At 47.6% G+C, this 23,892-nt stretch overlaps 1 protein-coding gene across 4 annotated transcripts; it reads right to left on the reverse strand.

The window, feature by feature from the left end:
• Positions 1 to 731: 731 nt before the first annotated feature.
• LOC123389698 (transport and Golgi organization protein 1 homolog) lies at positions 732 to 23,562 on the reverse strand. 4 transcript variants are annotated; one of them, XM_045071910.1, is made up of 18 exons: positions 22,879 to 23,562; positions 22,324 to 22,470; positions 18,122 to 18,253; positions 12,833 to 12,854; positions 11,977 to 12,065; positions 11,670 to 11,744; positions 11,215 to 11,325; positions 10,654 to 10,717; positions 10,350 to 10,488; positions 8,055 to 8,156; positions 7,346 to 7,406; positions 7,202 to 7,237; positions 7,055 to 7,122; positions 6,839 to 6,933; positions 5,893 to 5,957; positions 2,993 to 3,146; positions 2,343 to 2,425; positions 732 to 907 (listed from the first exon to the last, which is right to left on the reverse strand). In XM_045071910.1, the coding sequence occupies exons 2-18, from the start codon at positions 22,327 to 22,329 to the stop codon at positions 887 to 889; spliced, it is 1,323 nt and encodes a 440-aa protein (XP_044927845.1). In that variant the 5' UTR covers positions 22,330 to 22,470; positions 22,879 to 23,562; the 3' UTR covers positions 732 to 886. The 4 variants fall into 4 exon arrangements, with proteins under 4 accessions (XP_044927845.1, XP_044927844.1, XP_044927843.1 ...); XM_045071909.1 differs by having other exon boundaries at positions 22,324 to 23,562; XM_045071908.1 differs by lacking the exons at positions 22,324 to 22,470; positions 22,879 to 23,562 and adding an exon at positions 21,341 to 22,165.
• Positions 23,563 to 23,892: the final 330 nt, after the last annotated feature.

Here is a 23,892-nt window from a genome sequence, read left to right on the forward strand (position 1 = left end):
TTGATCCTTCGGTGGCCCTGCCATGACCCCAAAGCTGCTGGAGGATGGCTGCGTCCATGACCTGGGAAGAAGGAGGGCTTTGCAGAATCCAGCAGCTCTGCGGCCGAAGGGATTGGCAAAAAGGGCCTAAAAGGGGACAGAAGCATACCCCCAGCTCCTCCTGCTGCTGAGGAAGGGATGGGTCTCCTGTCAGTGACCTCTGCCCTGCCCATCCCTCCACAGGGAGACTGTGGGAGCATTGTGGGGCATCATGGGTCTCACCAAGAAAACTGCCACCATCAGCTCCCCTAAAGCACCCCTGTGGTTGGGGGGCAGCTGAGAAGGTGAAATCACTGCACAAAACCCGGATTAATGCAGGGCCTCCTCACCAGGCTCTCAGGGCCTCTCCAGACACCTCATTCTCTGCTCACTGTCACAGCAGACTACGGCCTGGGGACAGGCAGCTGTCTTGCTGATCACTACCCCTCCCAAACTAGCAGGTGCCATGTGCTCAAGGGGATCTGTCACCAGAGTTAAGACAAGCACCAGTGGATCTAAATTCAACTTGGGCCCCCTCCCCGGAAGGATTCCTGGGGTCCCTTGCAGTAGAGGTACCACGAAGCGTAGTCTTGCTCTATCCTCTGTCACCAGCACTGCTGCCAGGGTGTAATCTGTGCGTGAAGGCGTCACCCTGTGCACTCGAAGGAGAGGGACTGTAAGTCCTCCTGAAGGCAGACGCTGACACAGACACAGAACCATGAACGGTTTATTGGGGCGATACCAGGAGAGACGCAGCACAGGGGAGAGGATGGGCAGGGAAAGCACTCAGACCACCAGGCAGAAAGCATTCATATTTTTACTAAATAAAAACTCATTGGAGCCTGGTTGTTGGAGGTCAAGGAAGTCTTCAATTTACAAAATGATTAGCCTGTAAGGCAAAAGGATTTGGGTTAGTACACTAGGACCTTAGATTTTCCCAAATGCTCTTTGCCTCCCATAGTGTATCTGAGGCCTTGGATGAACACTTGCATGTGTGGCCGCCTCTGTGAGTCTATTTGTAATAGACAATAATTGTCTTCGCATCTCACATATAAAGCTCTGATTGTACCCGTTCTCCTAACTACCGTTTACTTCATTGTGGCTGTGACCTGACATTTAATAGAAAAGGGGGCCCTTTGCCTTGTCTTTGAAATGAGAATGGCCACTACCTGGGCTGAGGTGATACACTCAGTGCATTTTGTGGACTTAAGGGAACATCTTTTGATGCTCTTCTGCATGGAGTGATTTTCATTTAAACAGAACAGTGAATGGTCAGAGCCCATGTATCATGCATATTACTTGCTCTAGGGAAAGGATGAGAGGGAGAAAGGGCGACGTGAGCCAAGAGGGAAAGGGGAGATGGTGAGGGAGACAGAGGATCCCAGAGAGGCTCCACACTCAGCACCCGGCCGGCTGGGGGCTCAATCTCAGAACCTCGAGATCATGCCCTGAGCAGAATTCAAGATTCTGCTGCTTCACTGACTGAGCTGCCCAGGGGCCCCTGCAGGTTCTTTATGGACTTAACTCCTATTGCTCTAGTGACCTCAGAATCCATGATGCTCCCCGTTTCACAGATTAAAAAAAAAAAAAAAGCTGAGGTCCTGAGAAGACCACACTGAGAGTTGGATTTTGGGCTGAGAAATCTGGAACACGGGCAAATCTGCAGGACACTGGGACTGAAGTCCCAGGGGAGGTGCACAGCTGCAGGCAGGGTGGTGACATAGATACAGAGGCCTGGTGACAGGGCTCCAGCTAGGGTGGCTCCTGGTCAGCCCTGACTCCCCCACGAACAGTCTGACTCTGGCCGACGAGGCGAGGGCCGCCAACCTTCGCCAGGTCTCGCTCCTGTCTTCCCTTTTTCTCAAACACTACACGCCGCGGATGAAGCGAGAGGTGTTTCATCCCTCCCAGAACAACAAAGGCGGATGCTGGACACGCACGATGGTAAGAGACAGACGTCTGCCATTGTGCAACAGAAACACTTCTTCCCAACAATGGCACCTGCCCACTGCTCAGTGTGTGCAAAGAGCCAGGCACATGCATGTGTGTGCTGAGGAATTTAAAAGCGCCCCCAGCCCGTTTCCCCTTGAATGTCAAGCCCTGAGCACAAACTCTGCCTTTCCCCCACCGACACAACTGCAAGGTGATGATCTGGAAACAGAGACGCCTGTACTCTCCGCAGGAAGACTTGCCACTTTGAACAGGAAAGGACACCACCCACAGACCCCAGGATATTCCCAACACACACAGGTCAGGACACTGTGAGGCCCAGAGAGGAACAGGTCTCTAGAAATGGGTACAACTGAAAACACCCCTGTACTTACTTGGTTCTCCTCTGGGACCTTCTTGGGCACAGCGCTGCTATTGTCCCGTGGAGCTCCACGGGCTTCTGAGTGGAAAGGAAGCCCTAGAAGGGACGGAGGTGGATTCAGAAGGGCGAGGGCCACGCAGGATTCAAGCCAACCCTCTCCCCCTGCGCCAGCCTATTCCATGCTGTCCCTCTTCCTGTTTCTCATGGGACTCCCCTGACCCCTGTGGATGAAGGAGGGAACAGTCCCCCACCCTCACACGTACGACCACTCTGCCTGGGAACAGATGTTTCCAGAACTAATCTATTACGCTGGACAACTGGGGCCTCCACAAATGAGGGTGATGGGAAGGTTGTGCTTCATGCAGCCCAGAGCCCAAAACCTCGTGTCTGCGCAGTGCCCCTGGGCAACGCGTCTGTGTCTGTCCTCTGCGAAATGTCACCTTTCTTCTCCATGGCAGACACCTGCTGCCCAGTTCTGGGCGGTGGACCAGACAGTCCATGAGATGGACGTCCACACAAAGTGGAGGAATGTGACCATGTCCTCACTCGGGCTTATCTTTGCTTTGCAAAGCCTTGTGGTACCACCTCTCCATCCTCTCCACTGACAGAAGTGGCTAAACTGTGAATGTGCTTTATGACTCACATCAATTCAGATCATCTCACCGTGTGGTGGAGGAACGAGGTGGGGCTGAGGCCCCCAGGTCCCCCAGTGTGGAGGTGGAGGAGGAGGAGGAAAGCCTGGTATATTCTGCCTCACGTGGTAGGGCATACGGAGGGGCCCTGGGCTATGAGGAAGCACTCCCACACCTGTACCGACCTGCAGAACAGACAAGAAAATGTCTTAGTAAAACAGACAAAAGTTGCAACACCAAGGGAAGAAACCAAAGTAAAGAGCTCTCAGCACCCGGCTTCTTCCGGAGAGCTGCATCTGCTGCAAAACTGACAAGCCCCTCCCAGCTGGTGCCAGTATAAAGACGGGGGAGAGGGCAGTGGCTGTCACAGGAATAGGCTGTCACCAAACATCACTGCCCATGTCTGCCCAAGTACACCAGCAAGTAGTCGTGTCTTAAAGATGAAAAAGGGTCACTGAAAACTAGTCAAGCAGCACATTCCAGACACGGGGGCATCGGCATCCAGGACAACACTTCGTCTTTCCTCCTTGGTTCCCAGAGAAGATTCTGGTTAGGTCAGAAGAGGTAATGGGATGAAACTGATTGCCCTTTCTCCACAAAGTTCCTGAGCCATTCAAGGGGAATCGTGCGCTTGAGAGTCCCCAACTCTCCCCACACTGCCTCGCCTCCTGACCCTTCCTGACAAAGGGTTCTCTACTCTCTACAGCTTCTGGCCATGGACAAAGACCCTTGAGGAATTAGGGGCTTGTGGTCTGACAGAGGCCCTGGAAAAGCATCTTCCGAGGAATATGATACCAATAACCCTTCTTTACACTCAGCAGCTGTGTTTGTCTTAAATTTCATTTGGAAATTTCAACCCACTGAGTTCCAGAGTCATTTGGTCCAATGGGAAATGAAGATGGGAGGGCCAAATAAGAGAATTCACAGAAATGTGTATGCTTCCCGACGGAAAACTCCACACGTATGATGAGAACAGAAACCAGCTCTTAGGAAAGTTAGGACCAAAGGACCTGCTCCTGGAAGCCCTGTTCAAGGGCGGGGAGGCAGTGGTCAGTGCAGGTCATCACTGACGTCCCCCAGTAGAACGGGTGCGCGGGCTGCGACTCCGACAGTGCGCCTGAGAGCTCGGATACTTCAAAATACTTGTAGAAAGAGTGTGAGTAGGTGGTTCTGCACAGCATGTTTTCCAGAGAGGTAAAACAGGGATAACTCGTGAAACTTGACCTGAGAACATTCTACACAGCAAAGGAGACAGTATAAAATTCAGAGAGATTTTCCCCAGGCTCCATTTGTGAGGATTCCCGGACCCATCCAACACCAGCATGAGCACAACACCAGTTGCATCTAAACGTAACCTAAAAAGGGAGTCGGGCCGGCCAAAGGACTTCACTGGGGAGGGAGCGGCCCTCCTCCCCCAGTTACTTCCCAGGGGTGCACTGTGGGCAGGCAGGGGTGCACACACATGCACACGCATCATCCGCAACACCAAGTTGCAAGACGGTAGCACCCATGCCAGAACGGCTACCCGCCCCCTGCGTCTCACCTACAGCCTAGGGTGAACAGAGGCGGTGGGGACAACTGCTGTCACCACATATTAATATACGTCTGCACCTCGACACAGACAAGGAGTCTACCGCCAAGGATAATCCACTAAGGAAAAAACTCCATTCCGGACAGGCCGGGATCTACGTCCAGGATCACACTGCCCCATCATGGCAAGCACAGCATCTCCTTCTGTACATTGAGAACAAACACAATGAGAGGCTATGGGAAGCCCGGTGTCCACGCGTGGACGTGCAGCCGCTCGTGGGTCAACCGGCGGCCCACCAGCCCCCGCCTGAGCGGCTCTGCTTCCCTCTCTGACAAAGGGGTCTTCTACTCTCCACAAGGACTGTCCATGGCAACAGACACCACCAGGAGATAGGAGTGTCTGGAGTCCTACAGCGGACCTGGAAGAGTGATTTCTGAGAGAAGCACGACCCCTACGAGTGAGCGAGACCAGCTCTGTGGACCCGCGTCCTTGACTTTTGGACACTCCTCAGCTCAGGCGCAGAGCAAATGCATAGTCCTTGGTGCTGAGAAGCACTGAGGGGCCGATTCACCAACCCCAAATGCAAACCAGTGTGTCTGGAGAGCACATGTGACGCTCCCAGGATGGGTCGGGAGAGACACGATGAGCTGGCACAGCCACCAGACCCCATCTGAACCCGCTCACGGGAGCACAACTGAAACACGTGTGAGGGGTGGGCCCTGAGGGGAGTCACCGGGATTCCCTCTGCAGGGCTGCTGCTCCAGGGGGCGTTTCTGAGACACACCTGCCCCTGGCAGCGAGCCCCATCATCTCACCCAGGCGCCAACTGGAGGGATTCCAGCTCACGTCTTTGTCCGCACAATTGGAAAGCAGAGGAGGTCTCACAACTCACCTTCTCCAGCAACACTCAAGCTGCCCAAAGCATGTGGCACAAGAGGGAGGCAGTCCTGGCTTTTCCCATTTTTCCCTCTGTTAGGACCTCTGCAAACCTCCTCCCGGGTTAGTCTCCTGACCCGAAAACCAAAAATGCTCCTGCTCCCGCAGGAAAGTAAACCACAAACCCAGCCGGACTAGCTGACTTCACTATGGAGTGAGACGTCTTCCTCCTCGAATTATTTACACACATCCGTGCGTGTGCGCGCGCGCACACACACACACACACACACACACACACGAGGTGAGCATCCTACCACCACATGTCTCTAAGCATCTGCGCTTTGGAAGGAAGCGGGAAGTTGAGGATCTCTACCGCAGCACCCGGAGGCTCCTGGGGGAGCGGCGTGCACTCTGAAAGGGATGATCGCAGATCACACGCAACACCAAAAGGCCAGGACAGGGTGCTGTCCACACTGCAAAACATTTCAGAAACGGACACAACTCAAAACGCCCACACCACTTACCGTTGGCATCTCTGGGCCCTTTTGAGGGCCGGTGTGGCTGTTCATCCTGGGAACCGGTCTAGGTGCTGGATCAGACAAAGGACAGAGGTTTATTGTGGTTTGCACGCCCTCCATGCCTTCCTCTCCCATCTTGCACTCTTTCCCACACACGTGTCCCTTATTAGAGGGTTTCCCATGTGACTCAAGTGACTCCTTTGCTAGGAGAGACACCAGTCCCCTGACTCTTGCGGGAGACACTCCAGGACCCCGGTTCCAGTGTTTCCATAAGTAATGCATCCCGTGTGGACAGGTTGGGGTACAACTGTCTGGAAATCAACACTAAAATTGGGGTGCTCAACACACATCAGGCAAGTCACTTTTTCTTCATAGATTAAACATCTAAGTGAGAAGAGCCTTGGGTGGGTGACATCCACAAACCCCCACCGTGAACGGCCCACGTTCTCTTCCCCGGACACAAGGGATGGTTCGTTTGTCCAGCCTGCGGATGAGACCTAGCACGCGTGAATGACCAACAAGTAAGCATTTCAGAGAAGAAACAGACTCTGAAGGTTGTAGAGTCACAAACAATGAAAGCATAGGCAGATGGAGCAATAAAGCTATGGCATGACACCGACAGCATGAGAGGAATAAAATACATTTCATTGATGAATATGGTCCTATAGATTACCAATAAAACAAAAATATAGGAACCTCCATAACAAGCAAATAAATGCCCTTTTTCACAAATAGTCTTTTTTCCCCCAAGGCTTGACTCCTGAGTCCAGGTGGGAAGGGAGCTCGGCTCCCACCTTCTCAGGCGCAGCTCTTCAGAAGGGGGTGGCCGGGGGGAAGGTGTGGAGGGGCGTGAGCTCCACCTGTCACAGGGGCAAGTGTCCAGGAATGGGAAAGGCACCGTGTGGTTTCACGGCAGAAATCAGGCTGCTGCATTTCACATCGTGCTTCCTACCTTGCCACAGAGGCTTCTGGAACTCAGGCCTTCCCGGCATCGGTCTGTACCGCGTGGGTCCCACAGGCAGCATCTCCCCTTCCATCATGCGCAGTCTTGAACGCAGAAAAAGAACGGACATTTCTTAAGAATTAAAACACCACGTCCTCTCCTAGGCGCTAAACAGCAGAGCCGTCACCCCTCCAAACCGTAAAAACACACGTCAAACTCTCACACCTGTGTTTCAGGTAGGCGTTCTCCCTGCTCTGCTGCACTCTCCTCCTCTCCCAATCCTGAGCCCTCATCTGTGGGAGAAAAACACACCCATCATCGGTTGTGCCAGACTGTGCCCCAAGAGAAGACGAGGAAAAGGAAAACACTTACCCAGTTAGCCACAGCATTCCTCTCCTGCACTGCCATCTGAAAAAAGCCAACACACCAAAAGCCCATGTTCAGGGCTCTAAGGGCCACTACCGTCACCTGCAGGGGGCGTCAAGGGGTCAGTGTGTTGGGCACAACTCAGGTTACCTGGCTTTGGAAGGTGAACTCCGCCTCTGAAAGCTGATGTTGCATGTCTTCCACTTGTTGTCTGAGGGACAAGTGTTTTCATCAGACACAACCCAACATGGGGTGTGATTTTCCATCATTGCCCAAGTGACCAACCTCCTCTATCAGTCCCCTCATGCATCAGATCCCGACACAAGAACCACTTTCACCTCATTATAACTGGACAGTAGGATCAAAGCTATTGTTACAGCCTTCCTTAATCGTTTTCCTTCACCTGCAGGTTCAGGATTGAATAATTTCCTTACCCATTTTCAATCCTTCCCTCAGTTATCACATGACAAGTGTCTTTGGTCATGAAGCTCTATTCTCCTTGAACTTCTATCCTCGCCATGGTTCCCAGGGTTGCAAAGACCACCACCATCAGATGGCACTACAACGTTTATAGGTAAGATTCATCCTAGGACAAACTGCTCTCCTCAAGATTAGGACAAGTGACACCAAGGACACTGGTGTGGAGTCAGTTTCCACAGAGTCACGCCAGCGCTGGGGATCAGGACATGTTTAGTAATGTAATTGTTTTGTTCCTTATCTTTCTGTGGCTGTTAATTCTCTCTGGATATATCCTCTGAATTTTTGTGTATATTACCTGAGTCCTAATAATGTACCAAGATGAGGAATCCAAAGGGAACAGGGATTTCAGGAGCCAGTAGTAGGTAGTGTCTGGACTTACCGATACTTCTCCATTTCTTCTTTAGTCGCCTTCAGATTATGTTTGGCAGATGACAGCTCATTCCTGGTTTCATTCAGATCATGAATGGTCTCTTCTAACTTCCTAAGATGGGAAAGGTATGTACATTGTCCAGGAGACAAGGTCCTGAATTGCTACCATTTATCCTCCCAAGCACACTTGGTGGCCTAGGTTGGAATGTCCCCGCTAAAAGCACAGACTGACAACACAACAGGGAGAGGAATGAAGGCCCCATTTAGGGTTCAACGACAATCAAACTCTGGCTGCTGCCAAGTTCCCTCCAATCGGGACTGTCTTTATACTTCCCTACTTCAATTCATTCACCATGTCACCAAATAACATTGCACTCTGTGCCCTCTCAGAGTTGGTCATTGGGTTGAGTCGGTGAAGGCTCATTTCAATTCAAAGTGAAAAGCCAGCCCTGACCAGCCACACCCATTAGGATGAAGCAGTGGCCCATCATTAGTCTCACACCTCCATGGGGAGCCCTGATCCTCAGACCAAGGTTGGGCAACACAGTCAGCCCAAAGGAACCTTCCAGAATGAGGATTCACTGGCATGGAAACTCACTCCCACACATCTCTAGGCTTGAGAAGTACAAGCCCTGCCCCCTCTAGAAAGATCCTGGTGTAGGAAAAGGCCAACCGTACTGCCAAAAATAGGTCCTCAGATAATCCATGTGAACTGTCACATACTCAGGGTGTTTTGTCCAGGGAACAGACTTCAGATGGAAAACTGTCAACTCCATTGAGTCAACCTTCTCGAATACAAGACCAAGTTCATGGATGGTGAAGGCAGCAAACGGTGATGTTAGCAAGGTTGGTTTGCTGGGCTGCCTCAGACTCTTGTTCATGGTGTTGATTCAAAGGTTTCAACAGGACACATGTCAAGAATCACGTGCAGAAAGACTTTAGAAACTGAAACAAAACCTCTAGAAAGAGGAGGACATGAGCATCTGCTTCTGGCCTCTCAACTATCCTTCAGCAAATGGCTTCTGGAGCGGCAGTCAATGTGTGGCCCAGGGATATGGTGTTGAAGAGAGAAAGGTGGTGAGGACACTAGACCCACCCCAAGAAGAACTTACCAATGAACAGAACCCAGGTGCCTGTGAGAGAGAGAGCGGCCCCTACCCCTGGAGAGGGAAGAAATAAACACAAAGCTGAGTTTCCAGGGAAGACAGGGAACAGTTTTGCTTTTCAACAGGAATGAGGGCCTCCACCATCCTGATCTCCTCCTGAGAAACAAAAGGAAACACTGGACAAGAGAGCAAACTTGTGAAATTTCTAGAGCACATGAGGAAACATGAGAACCAGATGGAGAAGGAGGAAGCCTAGGAGAAAGGCAGCCTGGCAGTGGGGGCCAATCTCCCCAAGACACATCCGAGAATTCTGGAACAGGCGAGTGAATACAAAGTAAATGAACAAGCAACCTTTTGGGGACAGGTTGGAATGCAACAAGCAAAGTTCCGGTTCAGCCAGCAAAGATGAGACTTAGTAAGACTGCAGGATTTGGATGGGATCCGGGAGAGTTCCACCTAGAAAATCATGTGGAGGGGCACAAGGGTGGCCTGGTCTTTAAGTATCTGCTTAAAAGTATTTGATTCAGGTCATGATCCCAGAGCCCTGGGATCGAGCCCCACATTGGACTCCCTGTTCGGCGGGAAGCCTGCTTCTCCCTCTCCCACTCCCCCTGCTTGTGTTCTCTCTCTCACTGTGTCTCTCTCTGTCAAATAGGTCAATGTACAGTCTTTTCTAAAAAGAAAAGAAAAAGAAAATCACGTGGACAGGAAATACCCTGACCTTCTTAGCGACTGGGCTGCACCGAATGATCTCAGTTGTGCACCAGATGAAGGGACCCAGGATTGCTGGAGCCCCAGCCCATTTTCCACAAAGAAACTTTCCTGGTTTCTGCAGGAAGAGAATTCCATTGTTCTCTCCACATTCTGGAGCCAAGTCTCATGCTGAGCAAGAACTGGACCTAATGCAGGAGTGGTAAGAGCACGTGAGGAGAGCGAACCTGAAAGCACAGTGCAGACTGACCCAGAGGGGATCCAGAATCCAAGGGATTAATGCTGCTACCTGCCCCCGCACGTCCGTAGAACAGAAAGGAACATGCAGGTTACACATATCAAAATAGAAAGGGCAGGCACAGTTCTACAAATTGCCTTTGGCAAACGTACTCTACGATCCAATTCCAGAAGTTCCAAATACAGTTATCTAGACTTGACGCCACATAAATTTATACAACCGTATTTAGGACAACAGAGCAAGAGCTTACTCCTCTGCAGTCCGTTTTTGTTGTTCCGTGAACTCCACCATCATATCCACTTTCTTCATTAGTAGGTTGAATTCTGCTTCTTTAGCTATTTTCCGAAAACTCGGGGCACTATAGCGGTCTTCCAGGAACTTTTCCTTCTCTGTAAAGGATGAGTTTCCTTTTGTGTGTTTGTGCCATGACCTGAGAACTTGGTTTTGATGAGGAAGGACAAGGGCAAGACCGCGAAGGCAGGAAGGGATTCTTTCCCTGCCCGATGCAAACGCATCGCCACCCTATGGAGATTTCTTCCCCCCAAACAACATACCTTTCAGTTTTTGGTTTTCGCATCTCAAGGCTCTCGGCACTTCATCATCCAATTCATCTTGGACCTTTAAGACAGATTTAAGAGAAGACCTATGAGGGCACCTAGCAGGACAGCATCACAGAGGGCAACAAAGAAAGTCCCTGAGGCATAAATAGAATAAGGAGAAAGTAAGACAACTGGTTCATTTCAAAAAACGCACAAATGGCTTTCTCAGTGGAACAGATATTTAAAAAAAAAAATCTTCTACTCTATAATTGACTTGCTATCGCCCTTCATCGCTCACATATTTTGTGGGATATTCTACATAACGTGGAGGGCAGCGCTGAATGATGTGAAGATTACCCAACTGTGAAATAAACCATACTTCCCAGATCTTGAAGTGGCAAACCTCATCGTGGTGGTCCCAAATGAAATCGCAGCTCGCTGTTCAGTAGAAGCTGCAGTGCCCAGAAGACCACTCTCTACTCCGTAAACAGCTCCCGGGTACACTGCACTCACCTCCCCCACTGAGTCAAAAGCCTCCCGAGCAGCATTCTAGGACAACGAACATCGACCTCTTACCCCATCCATGGTCTGGATATCTCTGGCTCTCACAATCTCTGAGAGAGCCTGTTTAAGATGAAGGGTGTCCTTCAAATTTTTATTGATGATTTCCAAGTGTTTGATGTTCTCCTTCAAGAAAATATATGGAAATATATATATGTATTGAATGAGGAACAAGGACTCATTCCGTGGGGCACTTGGTGGCTCCTGGATGGCCCAGTCTGTGGAGTGTCTGACTCCTGCTTTCATTGGCCTCAAGTCCTGATCTCAGGGTCATGGGATTGATCCCTGCTTCAGGCTACACACTCAGCATGGTGTCTGCTTGGGATTCTCTCTCTCTCTCCTTCAGGCTCCCTCCCCTCACTCTTTCCTTCTCTCAAATCAATCAATCTTAGAAATAATAATAATAAGAGTAATTCATTATTTTTATTTCCATTGTTAGAACACAATGCGGGCAAAGAAAGGATTCTTACTTTGCATTCATTTATTTCCGCAAGGGAAACCTTATGTGCTCTCTTCCTGTGAGATTCTTGCTTTGCTTCCCTGATCTGTAAAGCACAGGAAAAAGGAATCAGAATCCCAAAATAGCATCATGTTAGAGAATCTTTTCTAACAATGTGTAACTCCTTTCTCAAAGAGAGAGGCAGTGCTCTACATTTGTGAAGCTTCTCTTACTCAAGGACCACTCTGGATCCCATGAAATAGATCAATAGAATGAACTAGTCGAGGAGGAAGGAACCAAAATGAAATCACAAAAAATATTTGAAAGGGCACACATACCTTCTCCTCCCAACTGGCTATGTTTGTGTCAAGATATTTGTTTTCCTTTTTCAGCTCAACAATCTTCCTCTTTATTTGGTCTAAAGTAACTGAAAGGAGAAAAAAGAATTTTAAGATAATTAGCAAAACCAGCGACATTGAATAATCCCAGTGGGATTGAATAATCCTACCAGCGACACATTCTCTGACACATGGGTGTCACTAACTTGTTAGCATTCCCACTGTGCCTGAAGAAAGCAAGAACTCACAGCGATGAACAACGGCATTCGACGGTTTCCAAAGCGCCTGACGGCCACCCAGGCCGTCAACAGCCAGCACCACAGAATCACCACACTCCATGAGCCCCAGACACTATCCATTATCCCCTCTGGCACACATTCGATTCAATTCATTTTCCCTTGGCAGGAAAGGCTCCCTCCACTTCAGACTCAAAACCATGCTTTGATCCTCTCCCATGACACGTGCTCTGCGTGGCAATATCTGCCTTCTTCTCTGAGTGTAGCCTGTTTGCTAGACTCAGAGAGCTTTCTCCTCTTGACATTTCACCAAGAGCCAGCTCATGGCAAAGTACTCCCTCCAGACCTCAGGCTGTGATCATCACTTGCCTCCTAAACATCTCTCTGCAAAATGACACCTTGTATTCTCCCTAGAGGTGATCCTCCTCCTGGACTCTTAGACAGGGCAACGCCCTCCACATTGTCACTTAGACTCCCCATGGGGAAGAGAACCATTTGCAAGACTTAACAAGTCAGTGACACATCAGAAGTCACCATATTTATCCCTCGTCAGATTATACGCACATCACACACCGGTACCGAGAATTTTTGGCGAAGAAAGCCGAAGCTGAAAATCTTACCTTCATATTGTCGAGGCTTTACCTAAGAGAGGAAGAAACAGAGATGGGCTGGATTTCAGAACATATTACATGTAAAAATCTATAGTTCAGCTAAATACCAAATTTGTAATCCAAAGATATTAAAATAATCACTTTGCTTAGCAGAAGGAATTCGCAGGATTATAAAAGAAGACAAAATGGAATTTCCTGATTAGGTCATCATAGTTCACAATCCATTTCTGATAAAGAGCACAAGTGTGTATAACTTCCTTTTGAACCCCAAATCTATTCACATTCTATTCAATGAATGTTCAACCTATTCAATTTTGACAAGGGATCATGCAGATATTTACAACATATTCATTATTTCACCATTTCCCTAGCTTTTTTAATGTTAGTACCATGCAGTTTGTGTTAGTTTTTTTTTTTTCATTGTATATATTTACTGAGATGGAATTTAAACATTGTCTCCAGCCTTACTGAGCTACAAGTATAATGTGTACAGTGCGTTGATGTGATACATTTATAGATCACAAAATGATTACCACCACGGCTGATCCTTCAGCCTGCCCCATGGTTGCTTTTTGTGGTATACGTAATAGAGTATTGCTATTCTGTGTCCTTGGATGAATTTAGTGCAGGTTCCTGCCATGCTAATTACAACACAAAACATACCCAACACTGTCAGTTTGGTGAGTGCCTCTTTCCACTCAATTCTACCCTACAGGTGCTTGTGTGTCTTTTTTGTCTTTCATGGGGCATGTTTCTGGGATGCATCCATTTTGCATAGTTCTCGAATCTCCCAGATGGGAATCGTCGCAAATCATTAGAGTATGTGTGAACTTTTGAGTCTGGCTTCGCTCATTAGGTTCTTTGTGGAGATGAAGAACCAAGAGATGTGGCAGAAAAACATGTGGGAAGAATTTGAGATTCCATAATGGCACAAAGGGAATAGATGTTGGGGTCTTGGCAGCGCCCAGAATGCACTATTTTGTGGCCAACAGAATGGTCTGGGAGAAACTTCAGATTGGAGCATATGCTGTGTTGGAAGCAAGGTATAAGGTGATCTGTATAAACCATGGAAGCTTGGTAGGCACCAAGGGGGAAAACCGGAGGGGCATCCGTGGGTCCCTTGGAAGAGCTGGTCTTGACTTCTATTCCAGCTAATTGCTGTTTGGCTTTCCTGAGCTTTGCTCTGTGGTTCATGAACCAAACCTGCAGTATGGTGGGCTGGATCTCCAGTTTCCAGGCCATTTCTTTCTGAAGGCTGGAGAGCTGGGTATGGGTTCCTGCTAAGCAAGGATTCCAAATCGGCCAGCTGTTTTTTGGTGAACGTGATTCCTTTCCTTTGTGAATGCTTCCCGAGCTTTCCTTTAGGAAGGTCCCCTGTGCTGTGACATCCCGAGATCTAGCTGTGTCCCCATGCTCTGATCCTGGGTCTCTCTCATCAGTTTTTGATGCAGTGTTCTAGGATTCACGGTGTGTGTATAACACCCAGCGCTCCATGCAACACGTACCCTCCTTACCCATCACCTGGCTCACCCATCACCTGGCTCACCCTTCTCCCCACACTCCTCCCCTCTAAAACCCTCAGTTTGCTTCCCAGAGGCCATAGTCTCTCATGGTTCATCTCCCCCTCGGATTCTGCCCCCCTAACTCATTTTCTTCTTCCTTCTCATAATATCCTCCATGCTATTCCTTATGTTCCACAAATTAGTGAAACCATACGACAAGTGACTTTCTCTACTGGACCTCTTTCACTTAGCATATTTCAGTAACTTTTTTTGCACACAATATCTGCAGTGAAGTATAGAACCTGAGACTATTTTAAAGTCCTGGAAGGAAGGAGAAAAGAAGGCAGGGAGGCAGGCAGGCAAGGGAGCAAAAGCTGTGTCAAAGATATGACTCTCTCCTTCTCTAGAAAGCGTTCCTGAAACTTTCCAAAGAGTTGGCTGTTTACTGAATTCACACACAGTTAGAGCACATCAGGTGCTATGAAGTTAGAAATGGAGTGTCATCAAAAAGAAGTCAAAGCCATCGAATGAGAAAAAAGAGTGGCCCATGTTGAGAGATGAAGCATAAGCCACCACAGAAAGACAGCGGATGTGTCCAAAAAGGGGAGCCAGGCAATTCAGACTCGAGTGACACTGGTCTTTTTTTTTTTTTTAATTTTTTATTTTTTATAAACATATATTTTTATCCCCAGGGGTACTGGTCTGCGAATTACCAGGTTTACACACTTCACAGCACTCACCAAAGCACATACCCTCCCCAATGTCCATAATCCCACCCTGTTCTCCCAAACCCCCTCCCCCCAGCAACCCCCAGTCTGTTTTGTGAGATTAAGAGTCACTTATGGTTTGTCTCCCTCCCAATCCCATCTTGTTTCATTGATTCTTCTCCTACCCACTTAAGCCCCCATGTTGCATCACCACTTCCTCATATCAGGGAGATCATATGATAGTTGTCTTTCTCTGCTTGACTTATTTCGCTAAGCATGATACGCTCTAGTTCCATCCATGTTGTCGCAAATGTCTTATTATAGCTCAGTAACATCTAGGCAAGACCTCATTTTGCACCATCAACATATTTCCCCATTCAACAGTTTTACGGGATGATGAGAGGCTGAGGCCAACCCCCACATCTTGCCAGGATATTGGAATATCACCATGCTATCACAAACCAGTCCTAGTAATGTTGGTGGGGAGAGTGCATCAGGGCAGGCAATCAGAAAACCATAGTTATTCCTTTGATTTCACATGTTGATTAGGAACCTCGGAGCTCCCCTGGCCCTTTTCACCAACCCCATCGGCAGGGGAAGTGTAAGGGTAGATGGCTACACCGAATACATAATATTTTTCTTTCTCTTTGAAGGGAAGTTTTCTCCATTGACAGAGAGAGGGGGGAATATTCCCATGTAGAAAAAAACTCAAAAGAGTTCTTCCTTCTTAGAACGATCAGCCCTCAAGTGAAATTATGTCACAAGAGTCTAACTCAGGGTTTCCCAGAGACTAAGCCACAAAGGGAAGGGAAATACTCAACTCCAGTGCCATCTATTAACCCTGAGCCAGAGGCGCAAACAACCTCACCCTAACACCCACCTACCTCAGGTCTTTACCAGGACACAGTATCTCGCTTTCAACACAACCCTACAAGACATACTACAGGTAAAAACCATGAGAGCAAGCATGAGAATCACACTTCTTGTGGCAGAAGTGATGGGTTAGCAGGCTGGGGCTTTAAAGTCCCTTCCATGTAAGATACTCGATCTAAGGGAAAATTGCACAAGAGGAAGAAGAGGTGGTACATGTAAGCATAGATATGAAACTCTAAGACTGTAACATGATTCTAGACACCACCACTAATACAGAAATCAAGAGTGCTTGTGCTGGCTTCATGAAGAGGCTAAAAATAAACCAGAGGAAAGAATCATTGACAGTAAAGAATGTCCAGCAGAAACTTCCAAAAAGGAAACAGAAAGGGTGCCTGGGTGGCTCAGTGGGTGGAGCCTCTGCCTTTAGCTCATGTCATGATGTCAGGGTCTTGGGATCGAGTCCCGCATTGGGCTCCCTCCTCCGTGGGGAGCCAGCTTCCTCCTCTCTCTCTCTTTGCATGCCTCTCTGCCTACTTGTGATCTCTCTCTGTCAAATAAATTTTTAAAAATTATTAATAATAAAAAAAATCAAGAAAAGACAAAAATTACAAAGACAGCACAGAAAATCCAAGACTGGTAGGTCACTGCAAAATGTGTCACACACACATAATAGGAATACCTATTCCTATAGGAGTGTGGACAGAGAGATATTTCAATCAATAATGAGAGAGGATTTTCTGCAATTAATGGAGTTTCCAAATCAAGATCCAGGGAAATAAAACACCAAAAGCAGGAGAAATACAAACACACACACACACAAACAATGAACAAAAAACACCAATGATGTCTGATATAGAATATTCAGCTACAGGTCATTAAAGACAAAGAAACAGTTCTGCGAATCTGGAGCAGGGGCTGGGAGTGGGGAGGGGAAGGGGGAGAGCGGAGCAGTGACACCTACTCCCGAGGAGGAAAGATAAGAACGACATCGTACTTCTTTTCAGAAAAGATGCCATGAAGAAGGATGAAATGTGTACACGGTTTAAAGAAACATCGAACTAGAAACCGTTTGCCAGTGAAAGGATCCTTCAAAACACACCTCAGAGTAAGTAAGGAAAGCCATTAGGAATAATGACGGGCATTATTTCAATGATGAAGGGGTCTCCATTTCTCCATTGTCCATTTCTCTGAAAGGACACAACAATTTCTAATGTGCATGCATCAACAACAGAGTAGCAGAGCACATGAAGCAGAAACTGAAAATACGGCTGGTGGGAACAGATGAATCCATTCCTACAGCTGGAGAATTCAAAACCCTCTTATCAGTCACTGACAGACCCAGAGATACACAAATTCCAGGAGAACACAGGTGCACTGACGAGCATCACCCATCCGCTGCACCCACTAACATCGGCGGAATACTTGATTCAATGACGAGGTATAGACACTCTTCTCAAGCTCACGTGCAACAGTCACTGAGAGAGGCCATATTCGGGGCCATACAACACATGTGAACCACCAAAGGGATCAAAACTACAGGAATTGTGCTCTCAGACCACAGATGACTCAAACTAGAGATTGAGAACACAAGATAGCTGGAGAACGGCCAAAAAACGGAGGTTCAACAGCACACTCTAGAGAAGACAAGGGTGGGAGGGAAGGTGGGTGGAGGGACGGGGAAAGAGGGGAAGGGAAAGAAGAGTCCACCTTTTGTGGCGAGCACTGAGAAATGTACAGAATTGCGGAGCCATGCTGTACACCTGAAACTCACATTACACTGTTTGTCGATTATGCTTGAACTTAAAAAAAAAAGAGAACATATGAATCAAGAAGGCACTTCAAGGGGCGCCTGGGTGGCTCAGTGGGTTAAGCTGCTGCCTTCGGCTCAGGTCATGATCTCAGGCTCCTGGGATCGAGTCCCACATCGGGCTCTCTGCTCAGCAGGGGGCCTGCTTCCCTTCCTTTCTCTGTGATCTCTTCCCTTCCTCTCTCCTACTGTGATCTCTCTCTGTCAAATAAATAAATAAAATCTTTAAAAAAAAAAAAAAAGAAGGCACTTCAATAGAAATCTAAAACTACATCAATCTAGGTGATCATCAAAATTGACATATTAGAGGGAAATCTGTAGTACTGAATGGACATAAAAATATCCAGTGACTACAAAATTGTCTGCTTATTTATGAATGAAAGTACAGAAGGTACACTAGTATACTTACAGCGAGGATGGTTCTCCACAGGTAAATGAGAAAGGCACAGGCTCCCAAGCAGGCAGTTATAATGAGAAGCTTCCACAGAACTTCAATCACATCAGGGCCAACACAGAAATGGTCAGGCAAGGAAAGGACAAGCTGAAATACCATTTGAGAAAATGAGAAATCTCAAAGACATTAACGGTGTATCTGTCACAAAGAATCTACTTTACCAACCCTCAACTGGCCTCCAGGAGGTAAGCATACCTCGCAACTACCTCCTCCTGGAGGAGAAGGAGCACAGAGGGATGACCAAGGAGCTGGGGCAAACTTTGGGGAGTGATACGTGTGTTTATCATCTTACCATGGTGATGGTTTCCTTGTTGCTTACCTATGTTCAATATCAACAAACAGTATCCTTTGAAAAGATGTTGTGATCACATATACATTATAACACACTGAAGCTGTAGGCAAAATCTAATAGACAAATCTTAAGAGATCTTACTCTACCTACAAGCATGTTGCAAATTTGTTTCTATGGTTAACAGAACTTGAGAATGTATAAGCCAACATAAAATAGACAAGATAAGTCAATGTAAACTTAGAATAGGAAAGAAGTCAGTGACTTCTACTGTCCATACATGAAGGAGCTGGATAAACTCCTTTGGTACATTTCCAAAACTACACCCAAAATTTATGGAAGAATGAGAGAAAGCATGAATATAATGTACTAGAGGTACAAAGGAGCATGTTATATGGACAGGTGTTTATAGATTAGGATATTCGTGACAGAAAAGGGAGGCTGCTCGTTAATGTGATATGTAATTATTTTCCAGTAAAAAATTATAATTAATGTTATTGATTAGTTTCTGAAAACATTTATGTTTTCTTTCAATGCTCACATTGCTTCTGAATCACAGTCCAAGATGTCTGATTCCTGAACTATGTAAGGATTTGCATAATCAGGTGATCATGTGTGCTCTAAGGATATCTGTGAAGTTTAGGATCTCCAAAACGCTGATGGAAGGAATTCCTGTTACTATCTCTTAGTACTGTAATTAAATCAGGCAATAAAAGCTATAAAATTTAACTTTTTAAAGAGAGAAAATATTAAAGAATGTATTTATTTCTTTGAAAGACAGAGGGGGAAGGGCAGAGGGAGACTGAGCAGCAGACTGCCAGCTGAGCAGGGAGCCCAACAGGGCTCAATCCCAGGACCCATGCCTAAGGCAGACACTTAACTGCTTGAACCACCCAGGTGCCCAGGAATTCTAAAAGAATACAGAATTCATGGATACGAACACCAAGGCAAGGAACACATCATTTTACAAAAACTAGATTTAGAAGTATTACAGGTTAAAAGACACTAACAATGCAATTCATACTAACTCACACCAAGCTTGAATTTTGTGTACACACACTTCTCTAGAAAGGAGCTCCTGAAGTATGTAACATTTTCCCCTTCAGCCCACACAGCTGAGGTCAGGAAAATGTGTGCTAGCGGGAAACGTACACTGCCTTTGAATAGCCACTGTCTGAAAGAGAGCAGTAGCTGTCAGCACAATGGTTGATCATGGGTATCAAATGCACAAGAGAAAGAGGCCATCTTGTCAGGAATGTAAAACACGCCCAGTCGTGGGCACTCAGTACATCTGGCAGCTGTCTGGATGCTGATACGAGTAGCTGACTCTGCACTAGATGACAGCCACTGGGGCCAAAAACACTAGGTTCTCGACAACGGCCATGAGCTGGTGGAGGTGGGAAATGCAAGAGCAGTTCGTTTAGGCAAGAGTTCAGAGATGGGGTAGAATGAGAAAGGTGAACGGATGCATGAGATGCAGCCTAGGTAGAGGGGAATCATTGAAATCAAGATGACCAAGAAATTCCCTCTTCTGAAGACTCCAGTGAAACAGAATGAAGCCTATTTGACTAGAGGTCTCCACATGGGATAGGTCTGCCTCAATAAAAGGGTCCTTCTTGAACAATGACACTTCCGGACCCCTGCTTCATAATCTGGTACAAGCAGATCTAAAGAAGTCTACTTATTTCCAGGGGTGTACCCTAACTGTTATCTCTCTCTCCCTCTCTCTCTCCTGGGGTTACAGGTTTTACTTTTTCATCATAGAGTGAAATATTCATGCTGGGAACCACTTATTTCTTTATATTTGGACAATCCTAAGGATATCCAAAACCTTCTTATCTTGGGGAAATCAACACTCTGCACATACTTGGCCAAAGAAAGAACAACTCTTTCACTTTCTGATCACATCACTCCTGTGACATATATCCCAGCAGGATGCGGTCCCTTAGTGTCTTCTGGGATTCTCAGGTCTCCAAGGACCAGGAGGGACACACGGTCCCTGGGGACAGCCTCCAAGACCAGAAGGAGAGGGCTGATTCAGAAGCTGCTGAAAGTCAACAAACCCAGAAGCACAGAGCACAAAGGACCTTTCACTTTTTAACACTCTAGTCCCAACACCAAAGCTTCAGATACCCAGGGCTGTCAAACATGACAAATATAAACATGTGCTGATAGGAAAACCAACTATACAGAAGATGGACCCTGAATTTACCAGGCTTGAAGTAGGATCATCATTGGGCTTCCAGGGCACGGTCTAACACCCCTAGCTCCTATTAAATTAGAGTTCTGACATTTTCAAAAACAATGAGATAGAACGTACATATCACACAAGCCCCCTATTTAGGACAAAGAGCTCAATGGCTTTTCAAACTTCACAAAACCTTCCTCTTGACACTATAAACCTGGGGTGTTCAGGTTTCCATCCTACCAAAGCAGCTCTTCTTGGACCAAGCAGCACAGACAGGACCCAAAACTTGATGGAAATGGCTGTGGCCACAACCCCTTAAGGCTGACTGAAAAACCTTCCCTGTTGTGCCCGGTCTTCAGGAGGAACTATCGTTCTTCTGAGGTTCCCATCAGGAACCCCATAAAAAAGCTGTTATTTAACCACCATGTGAAGGAACCCAGGCAGAAGGAAGACACCACTAGTAGCTCAGTCAGTTAAGTGACCAAGTCTTGGTTTGGATCCAGTCATAATCTCATGGTCCTGAGATTGAGCCCCTCTTTGGGCTCTGGGCTCAATGCACAACTGGTTTGGGATTCTCTCTTTCCCTCCCCGCCCCGCCATTCCCCACCACCTGTGCCCCTTCTTTTGCTCAAATAAATCATATTTTAAAAAATAATAAGAAGAAGGAAGACACCACTGAAGTGTCATGTTTACTCACATTTGGGTTTGGGGAACTGGGATACGGGAACACAAGGAGCCAGAAGAGTAGCCTTTGCACCATCATGTTCTTGTCCTTTAAAGGGGCACTGTGGCCCCAGGGAGGAGGTGAAGATGATTGGGGGGGCAGGGGAGGGAAGAGTGGGAGGGTTGGGGGGGTGGGGAGGGGAGAGGGTGGTAATTAAGGATGGGAATAGGGAGGAAATAGGGGGTAGGATGGGGAAAGCGTTGGTCAGGAGAAGAAGGGGTCAGGACAGTGTCAGGGTCAGATTAAGTATTGGAGGGGAAGGAGCACGGTTCACAAAGGTTAGGAGGTCAGCAGGTCAGTAAAGCACGAGGTCAGCAGGACAAATTAGCAGGTAAAGTAAATTCTCAGGAGCAGTTGGTATGAAGAATCCAAGTTCCACCAAACCTTCCCCTGTTTGAACGTTTCCTTAGCAACCTAGAACCTTCTGATCTCTCCACCAATCAGCTGCCTTTGCCCCTAGTACTCAGCATGGATGCCACAGGTGACCTCGTTGATACAAAGCCCCTTCCCCCCGATAGCCCACCACGGGCCATCCCAACGACAGGTCCTCTCTGGAACTTTGGCCATCCCACCTGTTTGCTCCCTCCAACCCGGGTCCCTCTTCCCTCTTCTGGGTGCTCTCTCCTTCCTCTCCACACTCCCGGCCCAGAGCCACTGGCTGAACAACGGAGGAAGCAAAGGAGGACCGAACCGCAACAACAATCACATACACAACCAGAGTAGGAGGTTCCAGCCTCCTCACAGCAACTCGCCGCAGTCTACAGAGCGGACATAAGATACAGATCTTGTTGGCAAACCTTCAGGCGCGTGCGCGCACACAAACGCACATGCAGACACACACACACACACACACACACACACACACACGCACGTGTGAGGCCCCACTGCCCTCTGCTGACCACACGGTGTAAATGCGCATGTATGTCCCCTGGGCCCCCTCCAAGGCGTCCCCATACCTGCATCAGTGCCCACGGACAGACACAAGGACCGCTGTGCCCTCCTTGCCTCCTTCGAATCGGGTCCGCGCTGCTCCTCGCAGCGGATCCTGCCGCGCCGGGTGTTCGCTCAGGGCGTTCTCCACCTCCGCGCGCCCGGTGCGGTTCCTGCAGGATCGATGGCTCTTGTTTGGCTTCTGAGCAGCTGCCCAGGTCAAGAGACCCAGGCCCTCAGGTCTCCTGTTTTGGAGGGTCCCACCTACCCCTGGCCTGCAGGAAAACTGTCACAGGGAGCCAGATACCTGGGGCCTGGCTCTGTCACGGGCCCCAAACATGAAGAATGCGCACTCCTGCTGAGACATACAACACTCGCACGCTCCCCAGAGTTTCTCACCTCACTGCCTCTGCTCAGGGAGGAGGGTGAATATTTAGCCTTGCCCTAGCTCTGGGCCTGGCAAGCAGTTTCCTTTGGCCTGAAACCTAATGGAACTCTCAACGTTTATCTTGAAAATTTATGCGAATTCTGCATACTTGTCCCCATTAGATTAGCATGTTTCCATCTGACCCTGCATTTACCCCATCCAAGTGTGAGCCTTTCAGGGACTCCTGTGGTGTCGTTGGTCAGAGGGAGGATCTTGCCACACTCGCCAGCCAGTCCTGGAAAGTGGTTGCAGGACCACGGGATGGTTCACGTGGTTTAGAGCAGAACGCTGACATCAAGGCACTGCTCTCATCCAGGAAAGAGGACGCATGACACGCCATTAGAACTTTCATAGGAATTGCATTGATTCCATAGATTGTTTTGGGTAGTAGGGACATTTTAACCATGGTAATTCTTCCAAGCCATGAGCATGGACTATGTTTCCATTTGTTTGGGTCTTCTTTGATTTCTTGTAGCAGTGTCTGGTAGTTTTCAGTATACAGGTCTTTTACCTCCTTAGTTGATAGATTCCTAGGCGTGTTATTCTTTTTGATCCAAATGTAAGTGGGATTGTTTTCTTACTTTCTCTTTCTGATAGTTCACTTGACTTTCCCTCTAACGGGTCTAAGTTTTACCTTTTCATCTCTTGCCATCAGCAACCATTATTCTGACTTCTAAAACCATAGATCGATTTTGCCTGCTCACTGAGACAAATGGAGTCATTCAGTCTGTACGTCTTTGTGTCTGACTTCTTTCTCTCCAAATAATGCCTGCAAGATTTACACATGTCATTGTCTGTATCAATAGTTCATTCTTCATCATTATGTAGAATCCCATTCTATGAACATACCTAAAATGTACTTCTCCACTCTACTTCTGGGGAGAGAATGCAATTGTTTCCAATCTGGGATAACGTGAATACAGCTGCTATAAACAGTATTGTACATGTCTGTTGCTGAATACTTATAGGGATTTTTTGACTGATAAATATCTAGGAGTAGAGATGCGGAATCATAAGGTGTGCGTAGTTTAAGCTTCATTAAGTTATTACCACACAGTTTTCTAATTCCTAACTTATACTCGTACCACAGTGGAAGCTGAATAAAAGCTCCAACTGCATAGTTATGCTGAGCAAAATAAGTCAGTCAGAGAAAGACAAATATCATATG

This window comes from Mustela putorius, unplaced genomic scaffold, assembly GCF_011764305.1.
Source record: "Mustela putorius furo isolate JIRA1106 unplaced genomic scaffold, ASM1176430v1.1 tig00004005_pilon_pilon_pilon, whole genome shotgun sequence".
NCBI classification, from domain to species: domain Eukaryota; kingdom Metazoa; phylum Chordata; class Mammalia; order Carnivora; family Mustelidae; genus Mustela; species Mustela putorius.

Excerpts from the sequence above, each read along its gene's own strand:
- LOC123389698 (XM_045071908.1), bottom strand. The coding sequence starts at position 21,406 with ATGATGGTGCAAAGGCTACTCTTCTGGCTCCTTGTGTTCCCGTATCCC. Across the intron at positions 7,407-8,054 it reads GAAGAAATGGAGAAGTATCG|ACAACAAGTGGAAGACATGC; the intron begins GTAAGTCCAGAC and ends CTTGTCCCTCAG. Across the intron at positions 7,238-7,345 it reads AGTTCACCTTCCAAAGCCAG|ATGGCAGTGCAGGAGAGGAA; the intron begins GTAACCTGAGTT and ends GGCTTTTTTCAG.